At 39.5% G+C, this 22,850-nt stretch overlaps 1 protein-coding gene across 1 annotated transcript; it reads left to right on the top strand.

The window, feature by feature from the left end:
• Positions 1–19,435: 19,435 nt before the first annotated feature.
• LOC116181488 (15-hydroxyprostaglandin dehydrogenase [NAD(+)]-like) lies at positions 19,436–20,543 on the top strand. The gene is made up of 5 exons (XM_031501869.1): positions 19,436–19,597; positions 19,648–19,774; positions 19,824–19,930; positions 19,974–20,317; positions 20,372–20,543. The coding sequence occupies exons 1-5, from the start codon at positions 19,436–19,438 to the stop codon at positions 20,502–20,504; spliced, it is 873 nt and encodes a 290-aa protein (XP_031357729.1). The 3' UTR covers positions 20,505–20,543.
• Positions 20,544–22,850: the final 2,307 nt, after the last annotated feature.

Below are 22,850 nucleotides of genomic sequence, written 5' to 3'. Positions count from 1 at the left end.
TAGGTTACTTGTAACAGTACGATTTAGACATTATGGACGAGGCGACGTCAGGAGCCGAGTCAAGAATGTCTTAAACGAGTACTGTTACAAGTACTACCGGACGTATATCGTAACGTATTTTATTTCATACTGTAAGTCTTTTTTGTATCATTATTTTATTTCAAAGATTACAAAATTTCATTATATTGTAAAAATCGCATTACCTTGTTTCTGTGGCAACGGCCGTTGCTATAGTTTGTAGTTTGTTGGCATTGAATTTTTTTCACTGAAAAATGGACGCTATAAACGTTGTGGGATGTTCCATTGTTCCCGATACAATCCTGTCGAAATCTCATGAAGCAACCGAAAAGTTGGTTCCTAAGAAGTGGGCCGCAAGGTATGAAAAAGAGTACTAAGTGTTTTGCCAATGGAGGAACGAACATGGGGCGAAACAAGTAGAGAAAAACGTCATGTTGGCATACTGTTTGGATGCAGTAAGTTTTTGAATTGAGATTTTTTTGCCTGGGTTTCGGTATTAAAGCGTCATGGGGCATGGAAAAGCTCATCGACGGCAGAAAAATACATCGAAGGCTCGGTAGAAGGAAAAGTTAAGATTGCCCGTATGATATACAACTGATACAAGGCGGCGAAAATTTTATTGAAGTTCTACAGCAGAAGGAATCAAGCATTACTAACTCGACATCCAGTAATAATTCAGGCGTTAGTGTTGAGGGCAATACAAATTGTTTCATTACAACCAATGTTAATGTTTGAAATAAAGAAGCCAAATTTATGTTGGGGTTTTTCATTAATTGTGTGAAGATGTCAAATTTGATGTATACAAATAACAGTCCGGTAAGTGTTGCTTAGCGACACTTACCGGCTCTGATGCTGTAATAACTCACCTACCGGACTCAAATTAATAGTGTAATCGAACATCTACCGGACAGTATGAAATAAAAAATATTTTCTGCACGCATTTTCTACACGCTAATAAACATATGCGAAGTAACTCTTTGTAATTGTATTGCTTTATTCACAGTTTCGTTATATAAGACAGACAATGGTAGAATTTTCTTTGCCTTCTGCTACAGAAAACGTTCTTGGGACATGATTCTTGGAGTCAGGAATGGTTAAGTATCAATAAAATTGCATCTTGTTCTGTGAAATCCATTACAGTCATTTTACAACGTTCGCTCCGACGGCAAGCTACAGCCACTCCAAGGACGAGAGCAACCTGTAATTAAATTATGCTTATTTATGTTTTAAAAATACAATAAGAAATTCACAAACCTTCATCATTACAAATGTTTCATCAGGCGCTTCTCTCAAAAACTTAGCGATTTGTTCTCTTATGAAAACGCTCCTTTCCGAAACGCTGCTTAGACTTTTGGGGTAGCAATTCATGCGAAACCGCATTAGCCATTTCCGCAACGTCCGGCGGGGTGCACATACCTAGCTTCTTCATCTTCAGTTTCGTCAAAATCTATCTTAACACTTCTTCACTACGCCACAAATTGTTTGACTTAAATTTACGATTTTTCAAACAATTATGTTTTGTCATGGCAACCGGCTTACTGGATCATTTACAATTGAAACATCTAACTACGATCAGACTATACGATTTTTTGTCGTTATTTGGCTAGTTGAAATTTCTAATTTCTAGAGAAGAATTTTTCACTTTCGTAGAAAAAATAGTATGAAACACGCATGCCGAAACGGTCATTGAAAAACTCGTATAATAGGAACACTCGCTGCGCTCGTGTTCCTACATTTATACTCGTTTTTCAATAATACCGTTTCTGCACTTCTATTTCAATTTTCTACAACTGTCAAAAAAACCTGTCATTTTCTGACGGATTTCGTAACGCGAAGTACTAGATTTTTAATCGGTTGATTAATAAGTAAGGTTGCTCTTGACAACGTGCGCGAAATCGTCAACAGTGAAAAATAGTATATTGCATAATAAGTGTGCTAAGAAGCCTATTTCGCACGAGTATTTTGCGACACGAGCGAGCGCAGCGAGCGAGTGTTGTAATTAAATCGAGTGCGTAATAGGCATTAGCACTCGAATTATGTACTATACTTTTTCTACGACTTGAATATAATTGATAAAAGATTGATAGATTACGATTGATTTGGTTCTAAATATCCGAACTTCGAACTAAAAATTAGAACTGTCAGGTGTCAAATGTCATGGTCTATTTAAAAGGAATACAAAATACAACGTAACCTCATTTATATTCCATGAATGCACGCCAGCGAGCAAGAATTTTATAAATACTTTTTACTTAGATTGGAAGTGTATTGCAGGGTTTTTACATCCCTATTCCTTACTGCAATGTGAGTTTCATTTTAGCACCATAGATGCAATAGCCAATAGGATACACGATACAAGTGTTGAAGTTGAAGATTACTACCTAACTAGCTCAGGTGGTGTTTGTGCTCTTTTTCATTACAGTTTTGAACGATTTCTATTGTTGCAGTTGCCAATGTATTAGGTATCTAACTATCGATAATACTAAGGCCTTCAAAACGCTGCGTCTTTTAACGAGTTTTCCCGAGAAGGAAGCATCGGACTACCCAGTATTCTAAAGTGCATTATTCCGTGTTCCATGCAAGTCGTAATTGGCACCATCCATTAATCCTTCGAGTACTTATTGTAGTTTTCTAAAATACAAAATAGTAGCAACAGAGTTTGCTTAATTAACTAAACGCAGCTTCAAACCATTCTTGAGTAGCCCATTACGATTATGAAAAATAATTGGGCACGGCTAATAAATTACATACAGGCTCCATTCTCATACAATTGACAATGTTTAAACAAATTATGAGTAATTCTGTTCAAAGAAGTTTACAAAATGTGAAACATAACCTACAACAACAAAATCTGACGTTACTTCATTCATTAGGCAGGGCTGACAACCTACTAAATTAACATTTCGCGTTTGGCCTTTAACCTGTTACGTAATATATATATATTAAGTAACAGTTCTAATTTTCATTATGCAACCGTATGATATAATGAACGATTTAGACGTGCAGTACAGGGTGACATTTTGGGTATGTTTACGACATAGGAGTAGAAAAAAGTATTTCGCGCACGGGACAAAGTTGAACTTAAACAGCAATTTAATTAACAATCGGTTCAGTTGTAGAAAAAATATTGTATATAACGCTAGCGCGAAGTTATTTCGCGCATTTGACTGATATTTTAACTCGGCTTCGCCTCGTCAAAATACCTTCAGTCTCAATGCGCGAAATTGAACTTCGCGCTCTTGTTATATAAATAACTATTTGGTAGAGTATCACTGTCGTAGTTATTTGAGGACCACTCCCACTTGACAAGCAATGTTAAAAAACGTTTGGTACGTTAAACGAATGTTGCATTTTGAAACAACTCAATTAAACAAAACATCAACGTTATACCAACGATACTTGAATGGCTTTTCTTTCTAAACCGTGGTTACGACGTTTTTGTAATGTTAAAAATTGTAACCTTTTGGACTTGCGTCGCTGGAACGGGACATTATTACGTTAAAATAACATTTAGAAGGCTAACGTTATACCAATATTACTTTGACAACGTTTTTATGCAAAACCTTGTTGCGATGTCACTATAATGTTAAGGAATGTGATGTTATTTGCGTACGTTGACGGAACCATACGTAACTACGTTAGTTCAACTTTTAAAAGCTTAACATTACATATTCATTTGTTGATTAACGAGCTCCTAGCGAGTTTATAATTTTGCGGTGTCTGTCCGTCTGTCCGTCCGTTAGCACGATATCTCGATAACGAATGGACCGATTACGATGAAATTTAGTAGATGGATTCTTTATCAAATTTGTAGATCTGAGTTCGTGAATTGGCAATGTAGCCCAAAAAATAAGGAAGGCCCTTTTGACATCTCTGTGAGTTATGAACCGAATTGCATGAAATTCAATATGCGTATAGCTTTAGCCATATAAAACGCAATTCCAAAAATTGAGCCTAATCGATCAACATTCACAATGCTCTTTTCGCATTTCGACCATTTATAAACCGATTTGCAAACTTTTTTATTTATGAAGTATATTTAAATGAAATTTGATACATAACCACTTGGAATAAAAGCAAATATAACGCTAGTTTCAAAATTTGATTTTGCGCATGCGCAGTGCCAACTTTCTTATTTATGGAGGGATTTAAATGAAATTTGACACATAGCTACTTGGAATACAAGCAAATTTAACGCCAGTTTCAAAATTTGGTATTTGCGCATGCACAGTGCCAACTTTCTTATTTATGGAGGGATTTACCTAAATAAAATTTGATATATAGCCACTTGGAATACAACCAAATTAAACGCCAGTTTCAAAATTTCATTTTGCGCATGCGCAGTGCTAACTTTCTTATTTATGGAAACATTCAAATGAAATTTGATACATATCCACTTGGAATAAAAGCAAATGAATCGCCATTTTCCAAATTTGGTTTTATGTAGGATGTGCAGTGCCAACTTTCTTACTTATGGAAGCAATTAAATGAAATTTCATACCTACATATACACTTTAAATAAAAGCAAAACTAACATCAGGTTTAAAATTTGATTTTGCACATGCTATAGCCATACCCCAGGAGCTCGTTGTTTATATTTGTTTAGTTTATTTATTTATTTATATTACGGGAGAGACTACAAAAAATACAATAGGTAATTTTGCTTAAATTGGTGTAAAAAAGCAAAATAAGAATAAATTTAGTAGGTAAGCAGTAATCTAGTATGATTTGTCTATATCATTTAGTAACAGCGATAGACAAACACCTATTAATGCAATCTGCGGATAAGAGTTTGCGAACCGCATCATTCTAATACTCGGGGATTGCTGTAAATACATTATAACGTTTCATATGAGTAAACCTGAGAGTTTTACCAGGAACATCCGATTACCGTATACCTTGCGTAAATCAAATCAAAAAGTAAGTATACACCCGTGTATCTCGTATCGGCTACTTTTGCTTTCGGCTTTTGTGTTAGATTGTGACTTGTATGCAAATGGGGCGCACTTCAAGTTCAAGTTCATATCGGAAAAAAAGCTATAAAGCTCGTTGTAATTGGTAAGTGATAACTTTATCGAATGGATATGAACTACTATATGAACTCACCTAAAAGTTAGCCATTAAAGATGGACTTCGCCCTTTTACAACACAGCACTGGCACAAATTATTAAGAATCAATCCTCAGATTCTTATACTCGTACTTGTCCGTCCGTCCGTCTGTGTGCGCTATAACTCTTTTGAAAGTGGTCGATCGTATTGAAATTGGCGTACAGGTACTTTGGACATTAAGGAAGGACGCTACTGATTTTCAGAAAGCAGGCTCAACTGGAACAAAAGTTATAGGACTTCGAGTGAATCGGCAACAGGAAAAACTGTGCGCTCAAGACGAGGCTCAAAATAATAGAAATCAACATATTTCGTTCCCTAGGTCATGTATCGAGTTCGGACTTTCGCTAGATTAAACAAAGCTCTTTAAATTTTTGCCGCATGTTTAATAATCACCCTGTATAGACCATAGCCAGCTATCAATTAGCGCAAACCTAAAGTTTAGTGGCCCATCAGGGGTCGAGATCTCGGTCGATTTATAAAACGCATTTTCACATAAAACACATTCATAAATTATTGACTTGAATGGGAATGGCTTTCAGCTTTCAGACTAAGCGATCCAGGAATAAACACGATAGTGCGAATCTCACGCGGAAAATCCGAAGGTTCTACGATATTCCGTCGCCAAGATCTCGATCGATTTATATGCGAAGAGGTGGGATGCCTGCGGAGTGCGGCTGCATAAAGGTTGATTCTCACTATACGTAACGTTTCCATACCATATCCATTCCATAACCATTCCGTAAATTATTATACCTATGAAATTGACCTTTAAGTGATATGTGCGTAAGATATTCAGCCGCGCGCTAATACACATTCTCCTTTCCGTTCACATATGGAAGGCGAATGTGTATCGGCGCGCGACTAAATGTCTTACGCACATATCACTTAAAGGTCAATTTCGTAGCCTATAATAATTTACGGAATGGTTATGGAAAGGATATGGTATGGAAACGTTATGTTAAGTGAGAATCGACCTTAATACTCCCCACGCCGGCAACAAATCGGACCGCCCACAATTTAAAAGTTACAAGAAAACGTATAAACCACCTTAAGTTGCTTATGTTCGAAACACGTCTTTCATTATCGGTGCGATTTTTTGTTGGTAATCGTACACAAGGTAAATTCGGTCAGGGATTATCCATTATCTCAAACACGCGGTACTAACCGACAGTTCGAATTGATATTTATTTGCGTCCTTTACATTAATCACTACTTCAGTTATCTATTATAGGAAATGCCGATAGGTCAACCTTGGTAATCAGCGCCTTTAGTTGTTTGAATACCTTTATTCCTAGTGTAGTATACACGTCCTTGATATCCTGCATTTGCTTATTGTTAATTATTAAATATGCTTTCCTAATTTTGGCGGTCGTTTTAAATCTGTCCTAAATAAACAGTGTCGAATTCTTAAGAATGTTATTAGCGGTAAATAAAACACTGGATTATTTTGTTGTGGGAAATTGCAATCATTGTATTTTATTGCTCCCAGTTTCATAAGGGGAAGGTTCAGGGTCGCGCTCAACCTTATGGTAAGTTACGAGGAAGGTTTTTATGGGGTTTTATTTTCACATCCGCGCGCTAGCTGGCCGTTAATGCAACGGGTTTGGAAAAGAAGCAGTTCCAACTTATCTGACGTCACACTACTCCACTTCTTTCGCTTTCACGGGGCCGTTAGTTTTTCTTTTTCTCATTTTTTCCCACCGCCTCACTTCAGCTATCCTCAACTCCCCTTTTCCCGCCTTCTACCAATTTCCTGTCACCTATTATTTCATTGTTCTCAGCCTTTCTGTTTCATTTGCCACTTTGAGATGGGGTTGAGATTAATACAGGAATGGTTTTCAAAAGCGCATCGGTGTTGAGGCGGTTGTGTTAAGATGGGCAAGTCCCTAAAGCGATCGGTATGAGTCTAGATTAGAGAGTAAGAAGAGGAAAGAAGCAACAGAAGAATAGTGGTTCGAAGTGTTTAGAAGGAGAAAGAAAGTTATAAGGTCACCGGATCAAAGGAAACCGGAAGAGAAGAGACGGGAGCGAGAACGCGGAATAGAAAAAGGAGAAGGAAGCGAATTGCGGAGAGCAGAAGAGAAAGCAAAGGAGAAATGTATGGAAGGAATAAAGGAAGAAATTAGAATAAGAGCTAATGAGACAACGGGGCAAATAGATAACATGAAAGAGAAGCTGATGAAGGCAATAGGAGGATGATTACGGGAGGAAATAAAGAGAAGGGAGGAGCAATCGGATTAGGAAAAAGAAGAAGAACTAAAAAACCTACAAGTAAACGTGAATGCAGATGAAGTAAGGTAATCGCGGAACTAACATGCGAAAGAAAGAGGGAGGTTATGAGGGGAATGGGAAGGTTAAAGGAGAGACAAGTTGACATATGAAGAAAGAAGAGAACACAACAAAGATAAATTAGAGAGGTTGCGCAACGAGAAAGAGAAAAGAGCAAAAAGGTAAGCTGGAGATAAAGGAAACTAATGGTAGAGATGAAGATTAGAGATCGAGTACCAAAGAAAAAGGATTAGTGAGATCAAAAAGGAAAAGAATGGGAGAGGAAAGGGCGGGCTTTGGAGAGTGAAGATTGGAAATAGTCAAAGAAAAGATAGAGGGAGGGAGGGGGGAGAGTAGGGACACAAATGGAAAAACTAAGTAAACATGGAGACGGGCAACTTAAAAATGATATTCTGAAATGTAGCAGGGGTAAATACGCTCAATTCCGGGACTTTGTAAGAGGATATAAGGTCGTGGGGATGGCAGCATCATGGATATTCTTGGAGAAGAAACTGGAAAGCAAATAAACGTGAAGATAATTTGAGTGGAATCTTAGGAAGATTTGATGGGAACTTCTCATATTAGTAGGGATAAGAACACCCGTGCGGTGGAGGCACCCATTGGGAGCGTCCCCGGGTGGCGTATAGGGCGACACCCACACAGACACCTAAATGATCCTAAAGTGAATTGTGCTTGAGTGTGGATAGTGACGATTATAAGTGGCTCGTCGGGGATAAAACCAAGACTGGGTGCGACGAAAGTCGTCGCTGCGAACTTGTCTCCCATCAAGCTGTTAGCGGCCGTACTGTAGTGAGTGGTAGTGAGTGGCAATGGGGTGCAGTGTCGATAACGGTGCCCCTCGGATACAGCAAGTCTCTGCTCGGATACCGGAACCGACTATGTGTCTCAGTGGTAGAGTGTTGGGATACATAGTCGGAAGAAGTTCAAACCTGGGCTGAAGTAAGAATATTTCATCTGTGGCAGAGATGGGGATTTCCTTAGATCAGTTTCGAGCATTCTGCCGGCTACTCGAAATTAGGTTTTCCGGCAGTTTTCCTAATTCGTAAGGTACATACTGGAGTAGTATGCAGGTGCACCTCTAGAAAGCAACAAACTGTAATTGGGGTCAAGCCTATTGAGGGACCAGAACAAGAGAGGAGCAATAAAGAAATAAAGAAATAAATAAATACCTGGCGACCTAACAGCCAAGCTCTGGGCAAGCAACTCGGCCCAGGTGAGACCGCACTACTCAGCTCCTCTCGAGGGTAAAACCTCAAGTCAAGCGGGCCCTACCCCAAAGCTTAAAACTGTGTCTAGGTCGTTGGCTCAGGAGGCAGCACGACGTGAGGGACCAAGCGTCTCAGATCGAAGGGAAGCACTCCATGGTCCGGCTCAAAGCAGTCTGAAAAGAATCCCAATGGTTCTGGAGCACCTAATTTTGCGGGTGCTCCACGAACCTATGGGCAAGTTGTTGAGGCGGGGATCAGGATGGCCATTATTCCGCTCTCGCACCTGGAGGTCGACATTACTTAGACTTAATGCGGTTGTTGACGAGATGGCGGGGGCGGGGGCCATTCCTCGGCTAGCAGGGTACCGCTGGAATCAGCAGGAGGCCATTGTGGTCGAATACGAGGACCAGTGGACCTTGGATTGGTTGGAGAAAACCGTCCCCCTTATTAGACCCTGGGATGTCGCGCTCAGAGTTACTCTAGGGTAACCATGGCTTGATTATACGGTCCTCCTCCCATTTGGTGTCGATGAGGCATCCTATCGGGCAGCAGGACCCAATTCCGTTGCGATTGAGAGAGCTCAATCCTTCGCTATCTGCGTAGAAGGGGCATCGGGATTACTACCGGCGTCCTCAGAGGTGGAGAAAGGTGTCGACGAGCTTTTGGTTCCTGTGGCGATTCATGGCTCCGACCAGGAACCGCCGGCATCATTAGGAGAGGGGAAAACCTAGTACATCAGTGGTGGAAGACTTAACCTTCTTACAGACCCATTTTCAGCACAGTCAAGGGACGACCTGTTTAATAGGCTTCCTCTTGTGGTTGGCTGTGATGCAAACGCACACCATGTCCGCTGATGGGTAGGGTACTACTATGCGGTGAAACTGTCAGAGCGGTGGGGTGTATCGGAAAGCAGAGCAGATGGAAGAGGCGGTCTCATTATTAAGCGACACCATAACAGCGTCATATGAGGACAGCTGCAAACTGCGGAGGAACTCAGACCTTCAAAAGGTTCGCAATGAGGTTCGCACGCTCCTTAATAGGTCCATGCGGACTGGGAAGATGTCAAGATCGTTCTGCGTAAGTATAAGGACCATAGTCGAAGGTCTAAACGAGGATCATGGAGGATCCTCTGTGGCAACTTAGACGGTATACCCGAGTTCAAAAACACAGTAAGATCCTTTTGAAAGACCCTGGGCAAGAAATGGGGACATCGAGGATACCATGCGGTAGATATGTCTACGCGGGTGACGGTCTCACACATATATCTCCTGGATACACACTTTCTAGGCTCCGGAGACTAAGTAACCCACCAGAGGCAACTACCCGGATCGGTGCAAGGCTGATCGACTGGAAAGTACCTGCCCGGGTGGTTACTGAGGGATCTTTGAAATAGGCGGTTAACACGTTTGGTTCATTTAACCGTGCAGGACGGGGTGGAATATTCCCGGCTTTTCTGTAGAAGGGCTTGAAACCGCTGCTCTTACATTTGTTGCGCCTCTTTAGATCCCCCATGTCGTTAGGGTATATCGTCTAAAGCTGGAGAAAGGAAAGAGTTGTATACCGACCTTAGCCGGGTCATATAGAATATGGCATGGCGAAGGATTTCGTCGTATCTTCTAAAAACGGTGGATGCATATATTAGGTGTGGGGTACTGGTCTTACACTGGACCACCACATCCAATCCGACATGCTTACAGGGCTGGTATGTCTACGGAGACAGCTCTTTACAGCCCCGTGTGCAGGCTAGAAGGGGAAGTTCTGCTGGAGATAAACCCTGGAAGCGTTACTACATATACATATCCGTTAACTCGGAAAATACGGAGGTTGCTACATTTACGAATAGGAGAGCGGACCTTGATGGGCTCACTCTTCGAAAACGTCAACTGGGTTTGACCAGGGCAGTGAAGTTTTTGGTGGTAGTTTACACTGTAGTAATAAAGCCAGTAATATTGTACGGTGCACTTCCATGGTGATCTGAAAACCACGCCAATTTTTTTACCATGGAGACACTCCTGGGACTAAAGCCTTGACACTTAGCTGCGAGGGCCGAGGCTAGCAAGGCTTCCATGAACGATTGGGACTAGTAGAAGGATCTCAGCCTTGGGGATGAGCGGATCTGGGAGGCTACCCTCAGAACCGATCTCCTCCACGCAAGAAGGGATGTGATCCGGCTGCCTTACTGAGACCGAAGGGTTATAAGGTCACCCTCCCGAACAAGACGAAGTAGCTGAACTCAGATTGCCCTGGGGTTGGTGTAGTTTGCAGACGGATCCCTGACGGAAAGGATAACGGGCATTGGCACGGGTTGCTGTGTTTATTTCGTCTGGCAGGAAGAAATTTTGGGAAATCTTAATTAATAGACAAAGGCGGTCTCCTTTTTATGTAATTAACTTTTGTAATTAAAAGTTATTAACTTGTTGTTGGTCTATGTAACGTCACGGAGATTATTGTCACACGAGAAAGCGGTCAAGGTCTAGATCAAGGTTGTTTTTGTTTACATTTTTATCTAACGTAGAAATTTCCGGTAATTTTGTTTGCTTTTATCTGTTATCAATTGTAAATGTTTAATTTAATTGACATACGGATGTAATTTATCGCCTTTTCTATGTAGTTAAGAGAGATGAATTTTTATTTTCCTAGTAATTAAGTTTGGATTAATCTCTTAATGTCTGATAAGAATTTGTTCAGTAAAATTATTCGACCTCTATTATTTTGGTCTTCTAAACGTAAGTTGAGAGGATATTTTCTGTTGTCAACTGTGTATGATTGGTTGTTATAGTCGTTTGTTCGGCGCCCTATAAGTTGTCAACATGACTCTGCTGCGCTTACCCGGTCGTTGTAGTTTAATTGTTTAACCGAGTGTTTAATTGAAAATTGTTTTTGTGGTTTGTGTAAGGATACCGTGTATTTGGATTACATTTCCCGGATATGTAATGTAAGTATTAAAGTCTTAATTTTAGCCTTTTTGTAAAAGTTGTTTGTGTTTTTGTAACATTTTCCTTGTTTGTGTGTTACGATTAAATCGCACTTTTGTAATTTTTACATTAATTTTTGTCTGTTTCATTCTCACGACTTCAGTTCTAAAATACCTGTGTTTGGATTGGATACTTGCCCAAGGTCCATTTTAATTATTCAAAATTTTGCAGTTCAGTTTGGAGTTTAAGGTATTTGGTTTGGGAGCAGAGTCGAATCTCTCCTCTGTGCTGGGGAAAAGTTTATTGCCGTGATCATAATAAGGAGCTAGCTAGGTTTTTGTTTTGGTGTTTTGTGAACGGTCTTTCTGGCCTACGGACCAGTGCACACAGCATTATTATTTGGCGCCCAACGTGGGGCACACAGCAATATTGTGATCGACCAAAAGCTGACATAAGCTTCTTCCTTGGTCGGTATAGCACGATATTTCAGGCAGATATGTTACCCATCATGACCTGTGCACAGGAGAACCTTTGCAGCATTGACTATAGTTAGTGTGTATAATCAACGCTTGCAGTGACAATCAGGCGGCGCTGAGGGCCCTGTCAGCAGACAAATTCCGATCGGCTACGGTGTATGATTTCAGGGTAACTCTAGACGGGTTTGGTGAGTCCATATAGTTTAGTAGGTTCGGAATATGGGGTAGTCAAAGAGCAGACGATCTGCCTCGCGACGATAGTGGTGGAGGTTTGTCGGGTCCGTGTCTACCTTTTCTCTGTTGTTAGGCCCAGGAGAACCACGCTTAGTGGATTCAGAGGGCCCAAGGCCTTTTTAACAGGTCCCCTTGGCAAATCTGGGTCTTGTAGGCTTCTAAAACTGAATAAAAGCCAGATTAGCAAGATCGCCTGCGTTCTTACACAACTATTACCTGCAGAACATTGGTCTGGTAGGAGAGCCCACGTGCAGGTTCTGTAACGAGGCAGATGAAACTACCGAGCATGTGGTCTGTCACTGTGACACCTTGATCAGGGGCAGACATCGGCTTCTTGGCGAGAGCTATCTGGAACCGGGGAGGGTGGAGCAACTTAGTGTAACAAGGTACTATACTTTATTGAACGGAACGGGCTCGGAACCTAGTTATGAAATAAATTGGCCTTTGGTGTGCAAAAGTGCTGCCTGGTCGGGACAAGGACACATCACTTTGTCCTAAACTTTATTCACTTCAATAAAAAATATATATAAATATAAATATAATATTCAAAGCGCTATCCTCCTCATCATGATGTATCATTATCTTCCTTGAATGTCTTCCCTTTCCCTTTCCCTTGCGTTCTTCTCTTCCTACTCCTATTGCTCCTGCCGTTTCTTTTCTGTTTTTCTCTCAGTTCTTGGTTCCCCTCCCTAAGTTTTCCTTACTAGTTTCTCTTACCCTTCCCCTTTATCGTTTTACTTGTTTATCTTTTATTTGCCTCCCTTTTAAACGTATGATCTCATTTTCACCCCTATTTTCCGCCGTTTCTTGGCCTTTAGTAGATTATAAAACCTAGATATCTTTATTTGGGTTGTAGGACAATTCGCACCCGAATAATTCGCTCTCGGACATTGCGCACCCGGACATTTCGCACCCGGACAATTCGCATCCGGACATTTCGCACCAAGGAAAATTCGCACCAAAGATATTTCGCACCCGGACATTTCGCACCACGGAAAATTCGCACCAAAGATATTTCGCACCCGGACGTTTCGCTCCCGGACAATTCGCACCCGGATAATTCACATCGGAGTAATTCGCACCAGAATTTCGCTCCCCTGAGAGGGTATTTTGTGTACGGTTGAGTTTTAACATAGAAAGTCGGCTGTGAAGTATTAAATTAACTCAGAGCTTGAAATCCCCAATATTACTCACCAATATCAGGTTTATTACTTTGTGCATGTAATAGACGTATACCTACATTTAAAATTTGGATACTTTCAATATTAAGGTATAATTTGAAATCGTGACGTCCATTTTGTGTTCAAACTCTAAATGGGATAATTTATTAATATTGAATAAAAGTTCTCTAAACCGTTCCCATATAATTTAATAAAACGAAGTGATAGACTACATGTTTCGACCAACGGTAATCTTCAGGTGATCTGCAAGACGGTAGAGATAATTGAGGAGAGACTATAGCTATAAAACTTACAATAGATGGAAAACAATTAAAAACCCAAAAGGGCAGTAAAACTGGAAAGGCCAACGACCATATCCGTGGTTGGTTCCAGAGTAAAATTGAAATTTGAAGAGGTTGATAAACTAAATTTTTTGCAAGGGAGAGCCGAACCTATCCTTCATAGATTATGTATCTCTTTCCCCTTTTCGTTGTACCGAACTCCATTGTTACGCGCCCCGTATAGTATAGTTTGCACCGCCTAAATCTCATATCCATTATCAACTTTTTGTAATAAATCAAATTTCAACTTTTAGCTTCAGAGACAAGTCCATTTTTGATGATATTTTCCTTGATTTTGGCATTTTAATGTGTCACTTAAATATTCATGTTGGTTAAACAATAGCCACACAATTTGTAGAGGAATAATTTTTTTAATAGTATTTATGAGGCAAGAATTCATACGTACAATCCTATGTACCTTTTTAAATGGAATGGACCATATCAAAGCAGTAGGGATTTTAGGTCACTTTAATAGCATCCATATCAGTCAAAATCTGGAATTTAGTACTTATTTTATTGTAATCTCCGTATTAAACATGAGAACACTTGCTAAAGGTACCATGAATGAAGACTTATTTTAAAAAAAAAACAAAAAAAAAGGTAAAAAGACACTCATCCGTAATGTAAATTGTCCATGCACTCATGTTCACAAGTAGACGGATGCTGCTGCTGGTATCGGACTATCAGTAAAACTGTCACCTGACATTTCTTAAACCTATTTACCCAGTTTTATTGTACCAATCCACAATCAAGGTTTTTTTCATTTGGAAACCTTTTCGCACGTACAAATAATGTTGCAATAGGAATATAAAAGTCTAAATAAAATTTTAATAAGTAATAAATTATTATTTGTTAACAGCTGCAGGTTAAGTTTCCTAGTTCTCTAACCTTCGATGTCGTCCATTTAAAGGACATACATAACGAAATACGTATGTATTGTCTTAAAAGAATCTCAAGTAAATTACAATCATATTTGAACGTAAAACAAATAGATTCTTGAGAGTGTCCGTAAAATTAAAGAGATAAGAACTGTAAAGTAACGAAAAAAGCAAAAAATGTTGATAAATATCGTGAAAACAATTGATCTTGCTATAAATTATATGGCTATTATTTAAATAATATACTGAAATTGTGTAGATCCATGACTCTCAATGGGGTGCTTAAGAAGCTTCGGAGAAATAACACCAAAATCTACCCATTGATTATTATAACAATTTTTATGGGGAGATTTTGGTGTTATATCTCAGAAGTTAAATAATATACGGTGTTGCATTAGAAACGCGATACATAGCTATTTCTGTAAATTAAAATAATTTTCAAAAAACGCTTTGGCACGTCAAATTGATCATGGAAGGAAACAGTGTCTAAAATAAAACTTGCTCACTAATGTCTTTGTCTCGCATCGCTGACAGTGCAACCCTTAAAATCTTAAATGATGCATCGTTGGTAAGGTCGCCCATCTCTGAATTCGGATAGGTAATTTTTTTGGTTTAGTTGTTTCATTTCCAGCGCATTCGACGTTGCAGGTACAAGTTTTCTCTTTTTTATACCACTTGCAACTGCATAATTTTGACGCACGATCGCATTACCTTCTATTACATAGTGATCGGCCCGACATCCTTCCAATGGCATAAACAACAGCGCGCCCTCAACTTACTTTTAAAATATTTCGAAAATATCAAATCTAAAAAATTATAGTCTCACCAAATTCAGAGAAGGAAAGTCTTTCCAATGATGTCCTATCTTCCTTGTTACGCAATTACCAATGCTAAGGGTTTTGCTTTAGTACTAGGTATGCCATACCAAAATTAAAAAGGAAGTATATAGGTACTTAATAATTACAAACATTTAAAAGAAAAAATCATCAATATCGACCTGTTCCTAAAACGTTTCAAGATTTTCAAAACCCTTACTGTTTTGATTATTAACAATCTCTTAAAAAAATGCCAAAATTTTTCCATGTATCTCTTCAAACTATAAAATAAATAACAGTAAGAAAATCAAAAGGAAACTTTTAAGTTCATTCACTACCATGGTTGTAGCAAAGATAACGCAAAAAATAAGCAGTTAGTGTAATTTTACTCAGTCACCAATAATCAACATATAGCCATATGTGGTCAAAGAAACGTAAAACTGGTTCTAAGAAAACTGGAAACTTACCTTTTCTGAACACCACCACCAGAAATAAAATTTTTTAAAATTAAAAAAAAGTATACACAAAATCAAAACCCGTGCTCAGATAAATTTTAAAATACCACTCTATCAAACGTTCAAGAATGAAGATTCTATACAGGCGTTAAAGTTCTAATTAGTTGTGGTCATACGTACTTAAACCTGATTTTTCGGACCTAATTACTTTTACCTTGTAATAAACCCTATTCATCTTCCAGAAATAATAGAAAGGATGTCATTACGATATATCTCTTATTGTTTCTTTATGAAGTGCAATTTGTGTTATCGGGGTTTTTTCAAATTTACCTTAATTATAATATTATCTTAATTATACTTATCCAAATTTAGTGCCATCTATGAAATGCATTGTTCTATTGTCATTTAAACATACTCGTTTAGTCTAAAATAAATTTAATTCATTTCCTTTGTCACTCTTTTCAACTAAAGAAATAAAGAACCATTTTTTATGTGTCTTCATTAAGAAGTCTTTATGTAAGGGGGCGTTAAAATTACTTCCTTTTTCTATTTTCACCTTGATCTTATAATGTAAATATTTTTTTCTATTTAGGTGTCACACTGATGATTTTGTACAACTGTTTTCGGCCGAAAACAGTTGTACAAAGACAGTGATTATAGTCGTTTTTTTTGGTAACTCATCTCTTAAGTTGGCAGTTACTAGTTAGTACAAGTAGGTACTTCGTTGGGTACTTCCATGTTTGAATTTCAAAATGTCAGTCTTACTACGCTGCCAACCTAAAACTTAACGGCATAAAAAGTGTTGCCAACATAAAACATGTTAGTTCTAATGTTCCCTATAGTTTCTGATAATGATTTTTTTAATTAAATTAAAGCACCGAAATAGAAAAAATAGTTTGAAGAATGCGTGTTACAATGCTTTATTGCAATACTCCTATCTTGCGGACACTCGTGGCTACGCTTCGCGTCGCCACTCGTGCCACAAGATAGTTGTATTACAATAGGTCGCATTGTAACACTTGTCTTTCAATATACTAATTTCTATTTCGGTGTTACAATGAGAATTATGTGCAACTGTTTTCGGCAAAAACAGTGTTTCAATGAGTTCCATTGTAACATTGTTTTTGGTAACTTTTCATCTCTAAGTTGGCAGTTCGCCAAGACGTCAACGTCAAATCATCAGATGTGAAATCAAATTACGTACGTAAAATGAATGTGTTTTCCTTGATTTTTAGTACACGAAGAACTTAATACATTCCAAATCAGCAGTTTAGACATCCACCATAAATAAATTTATCTACGAGTAAAAAATTACACATTCACGGAATTTAAAGTTTCCAAATGTCAGTGTTGTAATGTTCCTAGGGGTCCTCAGGAGTTGCTGGAAATATCGACTTACCCTGTACTTACAGTTGGCAACTCTGGGGAAACAAATCGCAGACAGCGCCATCTAACTTTAGCTGTCAAAATGTCGGAAGTTCGCGCCATTCAGATCTCGGTAATATTCGACTTGGACGAATTTGTACGAATGGACTCCTACGTTGTCATTTTCCATAAATCATTGGGGTATAAAAACACTACCTGCAAAAAACATCAAGAGTTCATTTTAAACCACGTAGAGCAGGCATTACCTTGTCCCGACCTTGCTTATCATTCATTTATTACGTAACAAGTGCACGTGCACCTGAGAATGCCAACACGGGTATTCAAGGGGAAGCAGACCACACCACATACAAAAATCCACATTTTAAACAGAAGAGAAATTAATCAGAGGGCCCCCCTTTCTCGCTAATGCGAGACGCTAAGAACTGCAGCCTGCGCGAGAAGAAAAAAAGAAACATATACAGCGACAGGGCAAACTGCATGTGGTTCTTCTCTTCCACGGAAATAAATTATTAATCCAAACATTCAGGGCAGTAACATTCTAGCAATCTACTCCCGCGTAAACACATTCAAATAATCATGGGAAACATTGCGGCATAATCAGGCGCACAAGGAGCCAAGCTAAAACATGACTCATTTAACGCTAAACTCAAACAATAGCCGCCCACGCCATGCCTGCAATCAGCAGAGGTCAAATCTAAAGCAAAATTCAAAATGAAAACAAATAAGGCATGAAATTTAAACATCGAATTTAAAATAGCTTAAATAAAACGAGTACTACCTTGATATCGCTTGGAAAAATATATCAAACACTAACTAAACTTTGAAAAGCACACCAAACCGCTACTCCACCATCAAAATCCGGACCACCAGTGCTCCCGCCGACGCCACTCTCCAGTTTTTTTGTACTAAATTCACGTCTGCGCAAAACGGGATTCTAAAATTCCTTTAGTTGTAAGATGTGTTGCCTATCGGTAGGGGTTCAACATCACAGTGTTGTGTTTATCTACGCTGCCAACTTAAAATTTGTCAACGTAAATGGTGTTGCCAACTTAAGACATATCAATTCTAAAGTTTCCTGTAGTTTTTGATAATTACTTTTTAATTAAATTAAAGCCCCGAAATAGAAAAAATAGTATGAAAAACACGTGTTACAATGCTTTATTATAATACTCCTATCTTGTGGACACTCGTGGCTCCGCTTCGCTACGCCACTCGTGCCACAAGATATAGTCGTATTACAATAGGTCGCATTGTAACACTTCTCTTTCAATATACTATTAACTTTAGACTTATCACTTTGTTTGTGTACGGTATTATATGTTGATTCTGTTTTAATATTTAAGAGCCTCTCAAAAGTAGCGAATATTACACATAATATTGTAGATATACTATAACTAGATATAACTATTTGGTATTTAATTACTCCACAAAAGACGTTTCAGTTACCTATTCTTATTTTCTCAAAACGAAAGCACAGTAGATAAAAATTATGTGTTCTTAAATTACAGGATTTAACTATATCAGACTCTTCATACAACCTAAAAAAAAACCAGCGTGATTATATTTAAGAAATGGAAATACTCAAGAATCGCGATGTGTTGAAAATGAAAGACCAAATAACTATTATTTGAAACATTTTTTCATGAAGTAGATGTTTACCAAGATGTGTACTACTACATACATTCTGTAAAGGCAATCGTCTAGTAGCCTCTTAAAAATAATTAATTTTAATAACCCAAAGATTTACAGAATTATCCGGGTGTGAATTATTCGAGAGCGAATTTTTCGAGTGCGAATTGTCCGCACACGCTTTATTTGTCTTATACACAGATACACTCAAAGATGACGATCTGACCTCCAGTTCCGGAAGACTTTGTTATCGCTCGGTACCAACTGGATTGTGCAACACTAGCACCACGGATGCAAACAATGGCAAGGACGGCAATGTATAAGTAGGAATTATATAACATTCTATTCGTAAGTGAATGAAAGTAATTAGTAAATCTAACAACAAAAACACATTTAAATTGAGCAAGCAAGAACTTAGTTACTTTTTTTAAGAGGTCTCACACTAGATTCACCTTGAGACAATAATAAAAGAGAACATGGTTGCATCAAAACACCGAGTTTATGCTAGTAGAGTGTTAGAAAATGGTGCGTTGGTACCTTACAATTTTGATAGCGGTAGTTGCCTGCCATGGCCCATTTGGGACCGCACCGTTCGACTTTAAGGGGAAAATCGCCTTGGTGACCGGAGGTTCGCGCGGTATAGGCCTTACCATAGCCTCTGAGCTGCTGAGCAATGGAGTTAGGGTAAATCCTTGACTATGGAGGGCCGCGTAATTTTAATTGACACACACTAGGGCATCACCATCGTAGGTGTGAACGTAGGTAAAGGCACGTCGGCCGCCAAATCGCTGAACCAGATATTTGGGCATGGAAAGGTAATTTTCATCCCTGCTGATGTCGGGAATTCGAGCGCGCTTGAAGGTAAAGCAGATACCATCACTCCGAGAATTTAACGTGTGGCGACTTCTAGATGCATTCAAGCTCTCATTTGCACATTGGAAAGGCCTGGACATTATGATTAACAACGCAGGCATTGTAAATGAAGTTCACCCCACGTTAGCTATTAATACGAACATAGTAAGTTAGTAAGTAAGTGCCAGAGTTGAACCTTGATTTGTAGGTTGGAACCTTGCAAGGTACCTATTTGGGTTTCAGATATATGAGTAAAAGTCGAGGTAGACGTGGCGGAGTTATACTCAACGTAGCCTCAGTTTACGGTATCGAGCCTCTTTTGTTTACTCCGGTTTATTCTGGCACGAAGGCTTGGGTTATTGCTTTCAGTCGTGTGATGGGTCTTCCGGATTACTACGATTATAACGGCGTTAGAGTACTAACACTTTGTCCAGGACTCACTGATACTGAAATCCTCGACAGAGTGCCGTTCGCGAGTAAAATTTTGGATGAGTTCTTGCCAGGTCTTAAGGAGCGCAGCGTGCAAATTTTGAATAACGCGCCCATTCAATCGTAAGGACACTTAGATATCTTTGATAGTTAGATAGACAGTTTGGCCGCTTGCAGGGTAGAAGTTGTCGGAAAGGGGGCGATAACGATACTTGGAAAAGGTGAAAGCGGTAGCGTATGGGTGGTGGAGCACGAGCAGGTGCCGTATGAGGTTAAATTTCCAGACAGGGAGTCTATGAAAAAAATCTAGACTTTTATATAGTCATTCCATTCTTCATTGAAGACCAGACGGGACCACCTCCAAGTGCACGATAGTGTATGTGGTAGATTATTATATTACATTGTATTTCTTTAAATAAATCGACAATTATGGTCATTAGCGCTACTTTCAATTAATCATAAATATTTTGTGATACCTATCATTTCTTATTCAGAAGACGCTACTGGCACTGGAAACGCTCAACGCTAGACCTAAAATTAGGGTACTGGCAGATGAAGATAAATGGAAACATCTGACGGTCTGCAACAATTCAGTGATGCCCTTCGGACTTGTTCACAGGAGGTGAAAAATCCGGGCCATATCTACAACATACAAAAATTAACAATCCGAGGAACTATTGAATTTAAACCATCACATCATATTATTTAAATCTGACCTTAATTTAATACGAAATTTGATATGCTCAAAAGTAGCCAGCTCAAAGAGATTTAAAAGCAACTCCACTCTTTTCCCATTTGTGAAAAATAACATTGAAGTCTCTTACATAAAGTACCTACATGAAACACTTTGTTAATTAGCGGGACCTTCTGCAGTCCAGAAGATATCTGAAGGTCCTGGATACGGTAACCTTAAACTGAACTTGTAATTCGAGATGAATGCGACTAAGTACTTTGAACGCTCTAGCATTTACCTCTGCACGGACGAAACAGTTACCGTCATTCAAAAAAGGCGGATTCATACACAAAGAATAGAAGTCGGTAATCAAACTTAATAACTAAATGAGTTTAAATGTATCTCTAGCGGCGTCTGTAGATATGCCACCAGTACTTATCGTTTGGTATTTTGAAATCAGACAGCTCAGAATGGACGAAAATACCATAGTGGAACTTACAGAGCAAAGCAAAACACAAACGTTGAACAGCGAAGTAATAAATTGGCTAAAATTGATTAATTCCTGAAGCTATTTTTATTAAAGGATCCGAATCTTCTGGGTTGTATTTCTAGTGAACTTTCATTTATATATTTTTAAGGTGGTTGTCATTAGAAATTCAAGCGGTTATATTAAGCGTAAGGGAAAGGGTCCCCAAATATTTTTGAGGGCGGGCCCTTAAAATGAAGTTACGCCACTGCGCCCACCGTCCATACGCCACCTCCACGAGTGACTTTGTAGATCGTGTGTGAGATTCGTGTTTGTGTTCTGGACTTTAGTAGACCTTGTGTAGTTATTAGTGTGTACACTTATCATTTGTTGTAGGATCATTGCTTATTCGTACTTACGAAGCGTGTGAACAATTCCTCGTGCGTCCATTAAAATTCGTTGTCGGGATAACGATTGGCACCCAACGTTCTCGACCTTCAGGAACAACGCGATCGAAGGACCATGCCTTGAACCTTCCACTGAGCACCCGCTCTGGACCCGGCATCACCCAATGAGACCCAACCAAAGAGCAAGACAACCACACAACTACCGAAAGACGACAAAACTAGCGCCCAGCTGCTGGTTTTCGCCACTTAAGAAGCCCCCAAGACTACCTGCCCACTTTTGAAGAAGACACAACGGACCTCAAATACAGCATCGTCTTCCAGCACCCCTCGAACTAGCACTTTAATAACTCATCGACACATTCAAAACAGTAACAGACAACCTAGCGCCCCCATCGACAACTACGACAACTACGGACGCAATGCGACTGCGTACAGACACCCCCTCCTGGCTTTCTCCCTACAGATGCTCCACGAAGAAGCCGTTCATCGCCCGGGAAGTAGAAAACATGGTGGCAGATGGGATAATGGAGCCCAGTTCCTCAAGCTACGGCTCGTCATAGTAACGAAAAAGCACGACAATGCAAGATTCTGTGCCGGCGGACTTAAAACTGCGCCGGCTACCTTCCAGAAAATGATGACGTAGGAGGTCCGTCGGCGGTAAATACGGCATCATCGTAGTCTCCCACTCATGGGATGAAGATCTACAACATCTAAGGCACAGAATGAAGCTCTCCGCCGGCAAGTACTCATTTGGAGCAAAATCTATCAAATACCACGGCCACATAGTAACACCTGAGAGAAACGAGCCGCTTCCGGAACACTCAAAACCGCAGAACGCCCAAGAACAGTTATAAAATGCACCGCTAAACAGAGCTAACCAGCGATTCACGATGTCGGAAGACGCGGAGGAGGTATTCTAGAAGCTGAAAGAAGCCCTCACACGGGGGACTTCGGGGAACTTTTCCGCCTCCAGACGGACACAGGCGGGCACGGAATCGCAACAGTGCTTTATCAGGAAGGCGAAAACGGCGAACGGAAGATCATCTCGTACGATAACACAAAACTCAATCAATGAGCCTATCCTCTGGATTTTTTCCGGTTGCTTCTCCC

Source organism: Photinus pyralis, unplaced genomic scaffold, assembly GCF_008802855.1.
Source record: "Photinus pyralis isolate 1611_PpyrPB1 unplaced genomic scaffold, Ppyr1.3 Ppyr1.4_LG9, whole genome shotgun sequence".
Lineage (NCBI taxonomy): Eukaryota > Metazoa > Arthropoda > Insecta > Coleoptera > Lampyridae > Photinus > Photinus pyralis.
The sequence above is the reverse complement of the archived record's forward strand: the minus strand, read 5'-3'. Positions and strand labels throughout refer to the sequence as shown.

Excerpts from the sequence above, each read along its gene's own strand:
- LOC116181488 (XM_031501869.1), top strand. The coding sequence starts at position 19,436 with ATGGTGCGTTGGTACCTTACAATTTTGATAGCGGTAGTTGCCTGCCAT. Across the intron at positions 19,598-19,647 it reads TGCTGAGCAATGGAGTTAGG|GGCATCACCATCGTAGGTGT; the intron begins GTAAATCCTTGA and ends GACACACACTAG. Across the intron at positions 20,318-20,371 it reads AATAACGCGCCCATTCAATC|GGTAGAAGTTGTCGGAAAGG; the intron begins GTAAGGACACTT and ends GGCCGCTTGCAG.